General features: G+C 35.6%; 1 protein-coding gene, 1 non-coding gene and 2 pseudogenes across 2 annotated transcripts; 3 read left to right on the top strand and 1 right to left on the bottom strand.

Annotated features, from left to right (window-relative positions):
* The first annotated feature begins 10148 nt into the window (after positions 1 to 10148).
* LOC120156457 lies at positions 10149 to 11250 on the top strand (annotated as a pseudogene).
* A 664-nt stretch (positions 11251 to 11914) lies between these two features.
* On the top strand, positions 11915 to 13895 carry LOC120156476 (annotated as a pseudogene).
* On the bottom strand, positions 12225 to 12298 carry TRNAN-GUU. The gene has a single exon. It is a non-coding gene; the product is annotated as a tRNA-Asn (tRNA).
* A 15-nt stretch (positions 13896 to 13910) lies between the features above and the next one.
* LOC120156458 (LEAF RUST 10 DISEASE-RESISTANCE LOCUS RECEPTOR-LIKE PROTEIN KINASE-like 1.5) lies at positions 13911 to 15865 on the top strand. Its single transcript, XM_039167782.1, has 3 exons — positions 13911 to 15058; positions 15152 to 15208; positions 15711 to 15865. The coding sequence occupies exons 1-3, from the start codon at positions 14236 to 14238 to the stop codon at positions 15743 to 15745; spliced, it is 915 nt and encodes a 304-aa protein (XP_039023713.1). The 5' UTR covers positions 13911 to 14235; the 3' UTR covers positions 15746 to 15865.
* The last annotated feature ends 285 nt before the right edge of the window (positions 15866 to 16150 follow it).

Below are 16150 nucleotides of genomic sequence, written 5' to 3'. Positions count from 1 at the left end.
GGAAATGTTTTTAACATTGATTTGTTGACTCTTATTACTATTAAAAGTTACAATATTATTTTATGACTATGGGATATTATTGAGTTCATCGACTATTAAAAGTAATAAAATGGTCATTCGACTATTTATATGTTTTAAACTTGTCATTTCCTGTTCAAAAGTTGGCTACAGTATAAGCTATACGTTAACTTGTTAACCAATATATGATAAATTTTGATCACAACTGTTTGAGTTGTATTTTATGGATCGACTCCCCGTTTACATTATGTCATCGAGCAAGTGCTTCCAATATTATGACGTCAAGCCATTGTTTGAAAGCAACGACGGTGTCAGTAGATATTATTAAAATATGATTTTGCCATATCTCAGTCAGCAAGTTAACATCCAACTCAGACGACTATCAATTTTTAACGAAAATGGATGAATTTGAAATATATGAATAGTCAAGTGAGCATTTTGTAACTTTTAATAGTTGAAGGACTCAACAAATCAATACCCCATAGTCGAATGACCATTTTATAACTTTTAATAGTCGATGGGCTTTACAAGGCAGCATCCTCTAGTCGGGAGATTCAACAAAATAACGTCTTATAGTTGGAGGACCAGTTGTCTACTTTACCCTTAAATTATTTACTTGAAGGAAAATGATATATTCAAGCCTTGATCCCTCAAAAGGTGGTAAAATTTTTATTTTAATAATCTCTGTCGGAACCGTCTTTCAGTTGGACCTAGGAATTGGGCTTCGACTTGAATGAATTTGGGTTAGAGTCGCCACTGACCACTTTAAAACAAATTTAGGTGGGTCAGACACCATCTTACCTGATCTGCGTTGTACCAGAAACGTGTCGGGTTCGGGAGTCGGTTACGGTCAAGGAAGGATTAGCACTCTTGAACTGCCCTTTCGGTACCAATTAATTTTCCGGTTGTCTTTATTTGCGAAAATTTAAATTTAAATTGAAATTCAAAAATTTAATTGAATTAATTACCTTTGATCAATTGAAAGTATCCCTAAAAAGTCAAAAGTGTTGGATTGAATGAAAATAAACATAAGAAAAAAATAATAAAAAATATTAATATAATAATATTAATAAAAAATAAATAAATAAATATATATATATAACAATGTAAAAAGAAATAAAAATATTAAAATTAGGAGAAAATGAAAAATATATATAAAGTAAATAAATAAACAATGAAATAAAAAGAATAAGACAAAATTTGTTACATCTCCCATGTTTTGCGTGTAGAGAAACTGGATTTGCAATGAAAATGTTCTGCCACTCTTCGTGCTTTTAGATACTGGCTTTGGATCCTCCACGCTTATTTTTGTCCTTTTCTTCCCTCGATTTTTCCAAATCGTTGCCCCTTCCTCTGATTTTGATTCCACGTTTTTCTCTGTGTCCTTTCCTCTTGATGCTTGAGTCTATTTATAGTCTAAAGAAACCTATTTTTAGCTCAGATTTAGAGTCCTACTTGGACTCAAATGCTTCAGTTTTAGTGTTTCAATATGACTCAAATACGTTGGTTTTAGTGTTTTAATAAGACTCAAATATGTTGATTTATTTTTTGAATCTTACTAAATCAGGGTTGTTGAGTGTGGGGCCTACAAAAATAATAAAATAAAAAATATTAGTAATAATAATAAATAAATAAATATAATATAATAAAATAAAATATTTTTGTAGACCCAGACAAAAACTGGTGTCTACAACTGGCCCTCTTTGCACATTTTTGTGTTAACAATAATAGGGTAAAGATGAAAAAGACAACTAGTTTTTGTCCGGTTCTCTTTGATTTGAGACTTGATAGTGTTTGTTGTGACACTAAATCGATCCATTGGGCGCAATATCCTTCTTCTTGAAGTTTGAAATCGTGAGTAAATCGAAAAGTGACTCTTTGTTGCCAATCTTGGTCGACCTTGGTCTTCTTCTCGATTTAAAGACCTGGGTGTAAAAATTGACCGGAAAGTAGTTCCTTCCTAATGCAATGCGGTTGATACGCCCTTGAGCTGAATGGAATCAAACTCGAAGGTCTTTGGCAGATAGCCCTTCTTGCTTTGAGCTATACTGCAAATGATGGTTCCTTTGAGCTGAGTGGAGTCGAACTCGGAGGTCTTCGTTGTCAGATAACCCTTCTAGCCTTGAGTTATTCTATAAATGATGTGATTTGGAGCTAAACGTAGTCGAACTCGAAGGTCTTTGTTGGCAGATAACCCTTCTAGCCTTAAGTTATGCTGTAAATGATGTGCCTTGAAGCTGAGCGTAGTCGAACTCGAAGGTTTGATGTTTCAAGAGAAACATTTTCAAAGGTTTTTTTTTCAAGAGAAACAATTTAGAGATTTTTTTGTGTTTCAAGAAAAACTGTCTCAAGAGGGACAAAATTTGTTTCAAAAGAAACTGTCTTAAGAAAATCTTAGTTCTAAAAGAAACTATCTCAAGGGAGACGAAATTTGTTTCAAGGAAAATATATTTTATTTTAAGGGAAACTGTCTCAAGAGAGACAAGATTTTGTTTCAAGGGAAACTGTCTCAAGAGAGACAAAACTTGGAAACTGTCTCAAGAGAGACAATGGTGAGCACGATTCCCTTCGTCGTGAAGTTGAAACCGTGGATGGCCCTTTCGTTGTGAAGTTGAGCCTTGGAATTGGATATCCTTTGTCGTGAAGTTTAAATCTAGTATGCTATTTCGAGGCTAATATCCTTCGATGTGAAGTTAAAATTAACTTCGAAACTGGAAAGTTTGTTGACAGACACTCCTTCTCTAAGTTGGATATCCTCCGCCGTGAAGTTGAAATCCAATCTGGAGATGGATGTTGCTTGTGTGTATGATTCCCTTCGTCGTGAAGTTGAAACTGTGGATGACCCCTTCGCCGTGAAGTTGAGCCAGGAATTGGATATCCTTCGTCGTGAAGTTGAAATCCAAGTAAGTTGTATTGTTCCGAGTCCAATATCCTCCGCGGTGAAGTTGAAATTGGCTCTGGAACTGGGAAATTGTTTGTTGACAACCAGCCGTCCCTTCGCTGTGAAGTTGAACTTGTGATGTCTCGAGTCCAATATCATTCGTTGTGAAGTTGAAATTGGCTCTGAAACTGGGAAGCCCCTTCGTCGTGAAGTTGAGCCTCAAAATGGCACGATATCCTCCATCGTGGAGTTGAAATCGTGGATGTGTGGGTACAATATCCTCCGTCGTGGAGTTGAAATCATGGATGGCCCCTTCGTCGTGAAGTTGAGCCTTGACTTGAATATCTTTCGTCGTGAAGTTAAAATCCAAGTATTGTATGTTGCGGGTGAACACGATTCCTTTTGTCTTGAAGTTGAAACCGTGGATGACCCCTTTGTTATGAAGTTTGACTTCGAGCTAGATATCCTTCGTCTTGAAGTTGAAATCAACTCTCGAGCAAATTGTGTCGCTTTGAGTCCAATATCCTTCGCTGTGAAGTTAAAATTGACTCTGAATAAAATTGGAAAGTTATTTATCGACAGACAGTTGCCCCTTCGTTGTGAAGTTGAGCAACTACCATCAATTTCTGAATGTGCTTTGAATAGAGTATCTTTCGTCTTGAAGTTGAAACTTAACTCTAAAGCTGCAAAAATTATGTATGTGAAAAAAATGATGCTCTAAAATGAATGCATAATGAATTAATCTTGGACGGAGTCTTGTGCTTTGCATGCCGATCTTGATCCTTGGAATCGATCATGTCCTATTTTCTTTTCAGGTTATTGACGATGTCACAAGTTCTATCTGGTCTCTCGAACTGATTGTTTTCAAGAGCATTGTTTGTTCATTCTTTAATGGAGGTAAAATGAGCCTCAACAGCTTCCAAGACTTTTCACATTTGAGACAGTCTTGTTTGAAAATGTTTTTTTTCTCATTTCTCTTATTTTAGAAGGGAATAAAAAAGATGTAAGAATTTTGTAAAACGTTACCCCTTAATCCAGGCTCGCAATCGAATCAAATCATAAACATGAGTTCAAAGAATATCAAAAGAACCAATAGCTCTTTATCGCTCTCAGAGTTATAGCTCTTTGACAAATGTCCAAAATTGATGAGTTGGTTTCATGTTGGCTTCCTATTTTATAAGGTTTTGGCCATCAAAATGTTGTTTCTTTCTCATTCCTTTTGAATATCGCAACATGCCCCTATTTCTTGGTTTAACATTTTAATCGGATGCAGACAAAATGACGCAATTAGCATAATCAATTACTATACCTTCTATTTCAGTTATTCAAGTTTTGTAAGCTCCTCTAACAAAGGTAGTGAAGAAATATTGGTCTAAAAATGAAACTCTTGAGTGCTCGTGTGAAATTGACTATAACAGGTGTTTCTTAACTCCCTTAGTCCATCATTACCGGAAATTTATCGCTTAGATAAATTTGATTTAATTTGTCGTTATCTGGCTAGCAGAATCCATAAAGTCGGGGCGTTTAACCAATTGCTTTAGAGGGATAGCTTAACATTATAATCACTTTTATCAAGTTAACTGAAGGGTTCATCTCATCACAATGTCTTCGGCCGGACAATAGCAGTGGAGCAAACACCGAATTGCCAAGTGTTCGAGCAATGTCATGGTTTGAATGTAATCTATTCATAAGGCCAGGGCTTTCAAGTTTCCTCTATAACCAATTGCCTTAGTGGAATAGTTCAGCTTTACGGATTTAATTTCTTAAGATTGTTAAGAATAACCTGTTATAGTCTAGGTGTTTTTGAAAGTTAAGGAATCTCATATTTAGAGTTCAATTTTCAAACAACTGACCTAAACTAGATTTGATTACTCGACTATTCCATCTGTGAAGATCATTATCGTCACTAAATGTCTTAAATAAAAAGTATAGTAATGTCATATGCAAAAGGATGCCCCATGTTGTCTGCATCATATGAAAGGAAAAAATTACATTGGTTAATTGCAAGAACAGGGTACGATGTTTGAGTGTATATTCTGGGTAAGGTGAAAAGTCTTTGTTTTAAATCATGTTACTTTGTCATAGATCTGTAACTTTGAACCATTTATAGAGTTTCTTAATTCAGTTGATATTCAAAGAATTGCAAGTTTGTAAATGTGATTCATTACTCGTCATCATTAAAGTAACATAAATTTATAAAAACTTGAGAAAAAATGAAAAGACAAACTCAAACAGAATGCCCCAAATGATGAAATCGTCTTCCTCACTTGGATGCCCCCATGTTGTTGAAGTCGATCCAATTCTTGTTATGTATTTTTTGTACTATTCTCTGGAATATGGAGTAGTTCTCAATAGTGCACCCTGGGACACCGCTATGATATTCGCAATGAGCGTTCTCATCATAGTACCTGGGTACGGGGGCTTCATGGATTTCTATGGATATGGTGACACCACATGTGAGTCAAACAACTATTGGTAAAGCTCTTTATATGTCATAGGATCGAAATGTCCTCATTTTTATGAGACATGTGAATGTAATAAAAAGAAAGAAAAATAATGCGAAATATGCAATAATGCATGATGCATGCAATGTTCGAGGCATTGATCCAAAAAAGTGTATGTTATTAGAAATAATCCTTATTGTGGACAAAAGTGTTTTATCTTTAAAGAGACAAAAATATCCTGACAGCTTCTGACATGTTCACTAGTCTTCTGCCTTCGTCTATCACCAGTTGAATAACCTATCGAACCGCTCCGGCTTCTCTGGATGAACCGTGCAAATGTTGAGTTGATTTTTGTACTGGTCCAAGAAGTCTCGAATGACTGCATCTCTGGCATTTATCTTTTGTTGAACATGTTCCCAACGAATACGTCATTGGAGCCCTCAATTGATAGGAACTATGTGAAGTTCGTCAACAATGATCTCCAATTTCAGCTATCGTTTTGCCATTATTGTCTTTGAAAGGACTCCCAAGATCAGTAACCTTCATCTTGCCCCTGCAACCTCTGTCAGTCAGTTCTTCAAAGATAGACTTTCATTGTGTTTGACGTAGACCCGGTTCATCCTGAGTCCTTTATGATGCAGTATAGTGATATACTTTTCAATTGTGGGCACCATATCCTCTAGATTGAAGGTGACACATAGTCACCTTGTAGACTATCCTCTGTATTTTTATCTCTTGTATTACAACCCATTTGTCCATTAATGCCGATTATTCATGTTTAACAAACACATTTTTGGTAGACCAATACCTCTTTTAAATGATACGAATGATGAAAACAAAATGAAAGAGAACAAGAAAATAAAAAGAGTTAGTGAGGTAAATCAAAACAATAATAAAAATGAAAAATCCTACCCCACATGCATATTATTCCTACCCGGACATGATCTCTATCCCGCATGCTAATTTCAAACAAATCCTAACCGTATATTTGTCTAGTTCGCATGCTTTGAACAAAAAGTAAAGCAGGAAATAACTCAGACATCCTAGGGTTTGAAATGAGGTTTTGGGGTGGGCTCTAATTCTCCATAGTCTCCCGGTTTTGGTTCTAAAAATGGTACTCGAGTTCTCCTTGCCGGTGCTCCCTTGGGCTTGCCAGACCCTTAGTCCTAAACTCATCACAGGCTTGTGTGGACTAAGTTAAACTCGAGAGGACACATTCCCTTATGCCCGCACGGTGAATAAATTCACACGAAGACATAAGGTATATGAATCTCGAAGGCTACTTCCTAGGCCCGCACGGTGATTAAATTCACACGAATGCGTCGTTTTTACCCCCAATTAAATAGGGTTCGAAGCTCAGGTATAGAGCCTGAGATAGAAACTTTTCAAAAAATCTTTGAAATCATTGAAAAAAATATCAGTACAACTATTTATTTGAAAAAAAATCAAAGGTAAATAATTGGAATCGAATAAATAAATTTAAATTTAAATTTACTATTTTCGCATAAAAGACAACCGAAAATTAATTATGGCTTGACTCACTTACCTGTCCCCAGTGGAGTTGCCAAGCTGTCGGAACCGTTTTTCGGTTGGACCCCGGAATTGGGCTTCGACTTGAATGAATTTGGGTTAGATTCGCCACTGACCACTTTAAAACAAATTTAGGTGGGTCAGACACCATCTTACTTGATCTGTGTTGTACCAGAAACGTGTCGGGTTCGGGAGTCGGTTACGATCAAGGAAGGATTAGCACCCTTGAACCGCCCTTTCGGTACCAATTAATTTTCCGGCTGTCTTTATTTGTGAAAATTTAAATTTAAATTCAAAAAATCAATCGAATTAATTACCTTTAATCAATTGAAAGTATCCCTAAAAAGTCAAAAGTGATGGATTGTAAAAATGAAAATAAACATAAGAAAAAAGTAATAAAAAATATTAATATAATAATATTAATAATAAATAAATAAATATATATATATATATATATAACAATGTAAAAAGAAATAAAAATATTAAAATTAGGAAAAAATGAAATATATATATAAAGTAAATAAATAAAAAATGAAATAAAAAGAATAAGACAAAAGTTGTTACATCTCCCATGTTTTACGTGTAGAGAAACTGGATTTGCAATGAAAATGCTCTGCCACTCATCATGCTTTTAGATACTGGCTTTGGATCCTCCACGTTTATTTTTGTCATTTTCTTCCCTCGATTTTTCCAAATGATTGCCCCTCCCTCTGATTTTAATTTCACGTTTTTCTCTGTGTCCTTTCCTCTTGATGCTTGAGTCTATTTATAGTCTAAAGAAACTTATTTTTAGCTCAGATTTAGAGTCATACTTGGACTCAAATGCTTCAGTTTTAGTGTTTCAATATGACTCAAATACGTTAGTTTTAGTGTTTCAATAAGACTCAAATACGTTGATTTATTTTTTGAATCTTACTTAATTATGGTTGTTGAGTGTGGGGCCTATAAAAATAATAAAATAAAAAATATTAGTAATAATAATAATAAATAAATAAATATAATAAAATAAAATATTTTTGTAAAGCCAGATAAAAATGGGTGTCTACAATCCCATAAATTATAAAATTTTTATTTAATTACTTTAAATTATAAACTAAACTAATAATAAAATTATATTTTGATTATTTAAAAATTGATTATAAAATTAGAGTGGTAGCACTAGCGTGGTTCTTGAATGAAGAAATAAATAACATTCGAGATATAAAGTTAGTGTTACTTTCCTTCATTCGAAATTTGATTGATTGTGACAGACTCATGAATGTGATTCATAGAACTAATCAACAAAATATTGAAAAAAATAAGAGGTTAAAATATAATTAAGTACTTATATTTTTCATACATTTAAAATTTAGTTTTCATATTTGTATTTTTGAAATTTCAATCTTTTATTTATAAGATTTAAAAATATAAATTCAATTATTAATTCTGTTATTTTTATTAGATTCAAGTTTATTATGATAATTAATATTTAAAATATAAAATTATTACAATATATATTCTGACTACTAATCGAAATATATCCATATATACTAAAATAAATTTAAGCAAAATATTCACATATAAGAAATCTTAAATTTAAAAATCTTAAAATTTCATTAAACTCAAATCTAATTAATTAATCGTATTAATATCATTTAAATTGTAATAATATATTTATTAAACACATCATTTTCGTTTCCATAATTTTCCACACTACATCCAAAATAGTATAGAATCTCAAGTGAAACAAATTGTCAATTAGGCATGTTATTTGTCATCCCTAGATATTCTAGAAAAATTTCCACGTGCCGGTAGCCCGTCGTACGTATTACTTTGCCGGTTATAACATTTGTCAGGGGTATTCGATTCGGTTTTTACTATAAATTGAACCGAACCATAATATTTTAAAATTTAAACCGAAATCGAATGGTTAAAAAACTGAAATATGTAAAACCGATTTTTTCGGTTTTATTTAGTTCGGTAATACAATTTTTCATAAATCGAAAGATTTAGAGGTTTTTTGTATTTACTTTAATTGGGCATTTGGGTTTACCGCTTATGGGTTAAGGTAAGTGGGTAACCGGCTGGACTGACCCAAATTATTTATTCGGTTCAATATAAAATAAATGGGTTCCATATGGAAAATCCAAGTTGAACCGAATTAAAAAATTTGAATGTTTAAACCAACCCAAAATGAAATCATATAAGATCAATCCGAATCGAACCGAACCGTTTTACTCGATTTATGTCGATTTTTCAATTTTTTCGATTTCGTTGCTCAGCCCTAGTCTAAGGTTATTTTGAAAGAAATAGTGTATAAAATTCATTGTTTGTAAAAAAAAAATTGAATCCTCACCGTCTATTTTAAATCTTATTTAATAAGTTAAAATAATGTTATAAAATATTGAATCTTTTAATAAAATCAAGATCAAAAGATTTTTAAATGTAATTAAATAGTCACTGTTAATAAAAATCCCTTTTAATTTTATCACACCTACATATTTAAAATTTAAAATTTTAAAAAATATTATAATTTCACTATGATTACACATTTGAATTTTAAAAATATTTCATATATATATATATATATATATTCCGATCTATTGACCGACTAATTCAGATCGAATACTACAGAGACGAGAGCGACGATCTCATTCTAATTTACTTTATTTACAAACGTCAGAATTTGAAATCTTAATCTTTTACATTACTCACAGTTCCTATAAATTAGGATAGATAAATCAATGTGTTCTTCCCTGGATTTGATTCCTTGACCGTCCAATACCCTATGCTTATCAAAGACAAAACAATTATTTTCAATTATATAGAGATTATGATATATTTATTGTGAAAATATTCAGAAATCTATGACGAGCGAATCTTAACACAAATTGTGCGATTTCATCTTCATTTATAATATAAAATCCTTACATGTTGGATTTAAAATATCTTAAAAATAAACATGTCAGATGACGTAAAAGTACAAAAGTTCGTTTTGAATAAACCAGGAGACACAAGCACATGCGAGAGACGTTTATCCAATTACCTCCACGTGTCAATATCTTATTGTTCTATCTATCAGAAGCGTAATTGGGCGATGGATACGAGCCTAAGCAATAATCAGCTGGCCAAGACCATCTTGATGCTTCTCTGCATTACTATTTAACTAGCAATAAAGAGATCAGTTCAAGTTGCACAGAAATTCCGTGCAACGTACACGTGTCGATGGTCTTTGTCTGTTACCCAACCGTCTGTTATAAATTAGATGTGGATGCAGTTCGGTTAGCAATGCTTGCATGGCTTTTGAGAAAGAGTAAACCTTCTAGAAGCTTAAGAAATGCAAGGCTTGGATTTTTCAACCGAGTTGGTATTGGGTTTACCCAATGAACTCGGGGTTGAGAGTTTAGCACGGTTGCTTTATACAGCTCACAGAGTTGCCTTCCGAGTATGTCACCGATGGCGGGATTTACTCCAAAGCCAGGAATTTTATTACCACCGAAAGAAATTAGGGTACAGTCTTAAAGTCGCTTGCTTAGTTCAAGCCTTTAACGGTGGAATCGGGAACGGACATAAAAAACCCGGTGAGTTACTGAGTTATGGGGTTGCCGTGTTTGAACCCGTGAATCGATGCTGGTACAAGCTTCCCCCTGTTCCCAAATACCCAGATGGTTTGCCTTTGTTTTGTCAATTAGCAAGCTGTGAGGGGAAGTTTGTGGTGATGGGCGGGTGGAACCCAGTGAGTTACGACCCGGTCACTGATGTTTTCATCTACGATTTCTCGACTCAGCAATGGAAACAAGGGAAGGATATGCCGTCGAAGAGGTCGTTCTTTGCAATCGGAGCATGTTCGGGTCGGGTCTATATTGCAGGTGGACATGATGAGAACAAGAACGCGTTGAGAACGGCGTGGGTTTATGATTTGAGAAACAACGAGTGGAGTCAGCTGGGTGACCTGAGTAAAGAGCGAGACGAGTGTGAGGGCGCGGTGATCGGAGAAGACGAGTTCTGGGTTGTGAGTGGGTACAATACGGAGAGGCAAGGTCAGTTCGACGGGAGTGCTGATGTTTGCGGTATCAAGTCGGGTCAATGGAGGGTGGCCGAATAGGTTTGGGAACCGGGTCGGTGTCCGAGATCGAGTGTAGGGATAGGAAAAGGCGGGGAATTGATGAACTGGGCGGAGCTGGACCCTGTCGTTCGGGTCGGATCGCGCGGGATTACTCTCGGGGACTGGGTCTTGGTTACCGGGTCAGAGTACCAGGGTGGACCTCATGAGTTCTACATGGTGGAAACCATGGGAGGACGAAATGGTAAATTGAAGAAAATCAATGTGCCTGATGAGTTTTCTGGGTTTGTCCAGTCTGGTTGCTGTGTGGAAATATGATGCACTAAGCATAAACAGAAAAGAAAAAGAATCATGGGGTATTTTGGTTTGAGTCCTCAAGTTTTGTGTACTTTCAATTTTCATGTGGATAAAGCAGCTTTTTTTCCCAGATAATGTAAAATTTTGAATACGATGCATTAATATTATATGATTATATATTTACATCAGGTTTGATTTGAGATGGTAAAAGTTAGTGCCGATTTTGACAACCCTTAAATGATTATGGTAAACTATAAGATGGTCGTTAAATTTTTAAAATTTATATTATGACATTTTTCATTGATAATGGTTTGTGATTAGGGATAAATTTATAAAATTTTAGATAAAAATAGATTACTAATAGAAAATATAAAAAACACTTAAATTATATAAGAATTTAATTTTTTTTTTTTGTAAAAAACAATCGTTTTTGTCAACTCTTTTCGATCCATCCCCGACTGGTGAGGTAACCTTTCCACACAATATGCTTGGGCAACGGCTTGTCGGTTGTAGAAGCGGTTTCGTCGAGCATGACTGTTGTCCTAGGTTACATTAAGAAAGAAATTGATTTCATTTAAATCTCCAGGTAGAATAGAACATTTCTGATTCCTAACAAAGCTGAGATCATTTTCCCTGGTGTTGGTTGCTTCTTTGTTGCTGCTTGCCTTGAATCAGCTGTTCATTCATCTAATGTAGCTGATAATGAAGCCAAGCTTAGCAGTTGGAGTACCCAAATCATCCTTTAATACCTATCTAAAGGACTGGAATGGCCAATGGATGGCCTTCTTGGTATGGTTCGGGAACGGTCTCCAGTTCATGGGAGGCCAAGCTGCAGGTTATGCAGCAGCAGATGCTGTTCAGGCACTTCCTCTTGTGAGCATTTTGGGAGTGATTTTATTCGGAGAGTACCGAAGATCGTCACGAAGAACGTATATATTGCTGTTGTTCATGTTCGTCGCAGCTGTTGGAGTAAAAAATTATTACGGGGCCGCATGCATCAACAAAAATTTTACGCTAGAAGGAGGGCTTGAACCTCCGACCTTGTGGTTAACAGCCACACGCTCTAACCAACTGAGCTATTCCAGCTTGGTTGCTGATAGGTTACAAAATATTAATATATTTATATAGTAATAAACAAAGCACAGAACAAAACAATTCATGTATCTTCCACAATAGAACAAGTACAGTGTCTGCAGAGTAAAGTGTGGGGTGATATGCTTGTTATCAGTAGGAAAAGTGGTAGCCTTGTTGCGTTTTCTTGGAGTTTTTAAGGAATGTTGTAGGATTGCAATTGATGAAACGTTGAATTATTTGAAACCTGATTTGACTACTTGTAATGCTGCTCTAGAGTGTTGTAGTTATGAACTCGAATCCGTTTCGGATGCTGAAAAAGTAGTGGCAACTATGACTGTGTTAGGTGTTTGTCCTGTAGAATCCAGTTTTGGTTTTCTTTCCTATTTGTTTGCATTGAAAGGGCTTGAAAAGAAGATAGAGGAGTTAGAAAATTTGATGATTGAGTTTGGATTTCCAAATAAACTTATTGTCAAGTGGTTAAAGGGTATCTCGAAAATGGAGTTATGAAGAGTTTAGCTAGTTTGATCATTGGGGCTCAAAAGTTGGAGTCTTCCATGCTGGTGGTTGACAAGTCTGTTGGATATGACATCATTAGCGCTTGTGTTAATCTCGGTTTATCAGATAAGGCGCATAGCATTCTTGATGAAATGAAAGCTCAAGGTGGAGTTTATGTGCCTATCTTAAAGGTTTATAGAAAGGAGCTTAGAATTGCCGAAGCTACTCAGTTAGTTATGGATATTAGTACTTCGGGGCTTCAGTTGGATGTAGGAATGTATGACATGCTAATAGAAGCATCCATGACGAGTCAAGCTTTCCATCTGCTTTTACAGTGATACTAGAACACATGACTTGAAAGGGAGTTATCTTACTATAATGACAGGTCTGATGGAGAATCAAAGGACTGAGTTGGTGGCTGCATTTCTTGATGAAGTTGTTGAAGACCCTCGCATTGAAATCAAAGCACGACTGGAACTCAATAATTCATGCTTTCTGTAAAGTTGAGCGGTTGGAAGATGCTCGGAGGACTTTCAAAAGGATGATTTTCCTGCAGTTTGAGCCAAATGATCAAACATATGTTTGTCCCTGTTTAATGGTTACGTGACTGCTGAGAAATATTTCAGTGAAGCTATGGAACGATCTAAATGGAAAATTTCAGGTGGCAAAGAGAAAGTCATCAAGTTTGATCATAACTTAGTCGATGCGTTCTTATAGGCCCTTGTTCGATGCAGTGAAGCACGTCGTGGAGAAGTCTCAAGAGATGAAAATTTTCGTGGATAAGTGGAGGTACAAGCAAGCATTCATGGAGAAGCATAAGAAGCTTAAAGCGTCAAAGTTGAGAAGGAGCTTCAGGAAAATGGAGGCACTTATTGCTTTCAAGAATTGGGCTGGTTTGAATGCATAAATATCGGCAATACTTCTGAAACCGAGAGGAACCTCGAATCTGACAGAGTTCTCCTTGTCTTGAGGCATCAATACCATGAACCTTGTGCTACTATATTCACTTGAAATATGTAGATGCCATGGAAACTGGAAGCCTTATTTGAAAGGAAACATTTGGTCTTTTATACATTTATTCTATACCATTAGTCATTAGGTGAATAATTGGGTTACATTTCTGTACATTTATTCTTTATTCATTGTAAAATGCAATGAAAAAGGTAAATTTACAAGAATGAATGCTACTGAAAGTAGTTGCTTTCACATGAATAGACTTTAAAGACCAGATTTACTCTCTCCTTTTTCTACAAAATAGTAATGAAAATCCATGGTGCTTTATAGCTAGAATGCATATAAAGACAGGCTCTTCTTTTTAGGAAGGAATAGGAGAAGAACGTTGAAATTTGATTACTTCCACCGAAAAGAATACCATTTTATCTTTCTCGTATCATTTTAACTATTAGCTCATTAGCTGCATCTGTAATTCTCTCTTCATCTGAAACCCTTTATCCATGTCAACTCTACCAGCTGCTTCTCTCTTCTTCAGCATTCTCTTGCTTCCTGGACTCGATAAAGTTTCTGCTGTCGACCATGCTGCTGGCCGCACCATCCCGACCCGTGGTACATGTAACAACACTTGTGGTACCATCCCGGTTATGTTTCCTTTTGGCACTGGATTCGGATGTGGCCATCCGTACTTTTCTAGATATGTAAAATGCAATGCTGGTACTCTACAATTCTCAACCGGCGCTGGCATTTACACTGTTTCTTCCATCGACTACCCGACCAGTACCATTGTGGTTGCAGACCCTCTCATGTCGACTTGCTCTTCGATGCAGAACTCCGGAAGCTTTAGCTTGGATCGAACGAGCCCGTTCACTCTAACAGGTTCCAACATCTTTGTCCTGCTTGGTTGCTCCACTACATCTCCTGTGTTTGATTCAAGCGAGGATTTGTGTGAAACCGGTTCCGGTTCTCGTGTTTGTAGCGGTTTATATTCTTGCAAAGGAGTGAATGGAATTGGTTTGCCACAAAATGCACCCTCATCCACCTGTTGTGTTTATGATTCATTCATGGGAATGGGATCAGGTTACTCTTTGGATCTTCCTAAACTCCAGTGCTCATCGTACACATCGATATACGAGTTCGGAGATGAAGGGGATCCCATGAAGTGGAAATTTGGTATATCTTTGCAGTATAATGATTCTTACTATACCACAGCATGTAAGGACTGTGAAACCAGTGGAGGTTTGTGTGGATTTGCTGGTCTTGATGAGTCATTTTCTTGCATTTGCAGAGATGGTGTGAACAGTACCACAAATTGCTTTGGCCACGGTTAGTTTTAAGGGAAACTACAAATTCAACTTGCACTGTTGCACATCAATTTAATTCATTATCTCTTTTATGTGTCTTCTTTTATATGATTAGGGTATACCTGGAGTGGGGCATGGGAAGCCAAAATTCAAACCAAGACTATTATTAGAGGTATACCCCAAAAGTCTTCCTTTTGCAGGGCTTTTTATTTACTGGATCTTATCTCTTTTATGTGTTTTTGATATGATTAGGGTATACATTTCTACTTTCCTCAACAATTCCATAATTTGCTTTCAAACATGCATGTTTACCAATTACCACCAATGATAATCTTGAGTTCGAGTATTGTGAATGAATAAAACAGTCCTAGAAAAACATAATATCGAGTTTGAGTATTGTGAATGAATAAAACAGTCTTGGGAAAAGGTCCAATCCGACTTGACTCCGGACTTGATCAAGACCCTTGTAACTATCAGACTTGAATGATCTCCGTCTCTCCAAGTCTCCAACCTGAAAAAAATGTGCATGTTTACCAACTTCCACCAGGCCTTCCCCATGTTTGCTTCACTCATATGAACTCTTTCTGTACATTTTTTACTGTCATAATTCATACACATTCCGGAAAAGAAATAAAACTTGATTGTTGCTTTTATTTTATCTTCTGCTTTTGTAGTGTTTTTGCTGTTGTGGAGTTTGCTACTAGTTTGAAGAAGACAGCGATCATCTCATAATGGCAGTGTGTTTTTGCTGTTGCCGGAAAGCTTCTCTAAGAAGATCATATGCTGTTACGTGCAAATTTAACCTTATTTATTTCACGTTTTGTCCAAATTTCATGAATCTTCTTTCCATCAATGTAACAATTTGCCATTACATCAAATTCTGGGTGACAGCTATAAGATTTCAATGGATATATGTATTATCGGATATCCGGATCATATATAGTTTAGGAGACAAATGATTTATTAAATCAAATAAATTTATTCGTATCTGGTCTGAACAAAATTTTGCTCAAAATTCGGAGCAGGTTCAGAATGAGTGAAATAACATCAAACACCGGAATATATAAGATCGGACGAAAATTTTCAATTTTTAAATTAAAATCGAGATGGTCAA

The sequence above is a fragment of the Hibiscus syriacus genome, unplaced genomic scaffold, assembly GCF_006381635.1.
Source record: "Hibiscus syriacus cultivar Baekdansim isolate YM2019G1 unplaced genomic scaffold, ASM638163v2 tig00111220_pilon, whole genome shotgun sequence".
Lineage (NCBI taxonomy): Eukaryota > Viridiplantae > Streptophyta > Magnoliopsida > Malvales > Malvaceae > Hibiscus > Hibiscus syriacus.
The sequence above is the reverse complement of the archived record's forward strand: the minus strand, read 5'-3'. Positions and strand labels throughout refer to the sequence as shown.

Excerpts from the sequence above, each read along its gene's own strand:
- LOC120156458 (XM_039167782.1), top strand. The coding sequence starts at position 14,236 with ATGTCAACTCTACCAGCTGCTTCTCTCTTCTTCAGCATTCTCTTGCTT. Across the intron at positions 15,059-15,151 it reads CACAAATTGCTTTGGCCACG|GGTATACCTGGAGTGGGGCA; the intron begins GTTAGTTTTAAG and ends TTATATGATTAG. Across the intron at positions 15,209-15,710 it reads AACCAAGACTATTATTAGAG|TGTTTTTGCTGTTGTGGAGT; the intron begins GTATACCCCAAA and ends CTGCTTTTGTAG.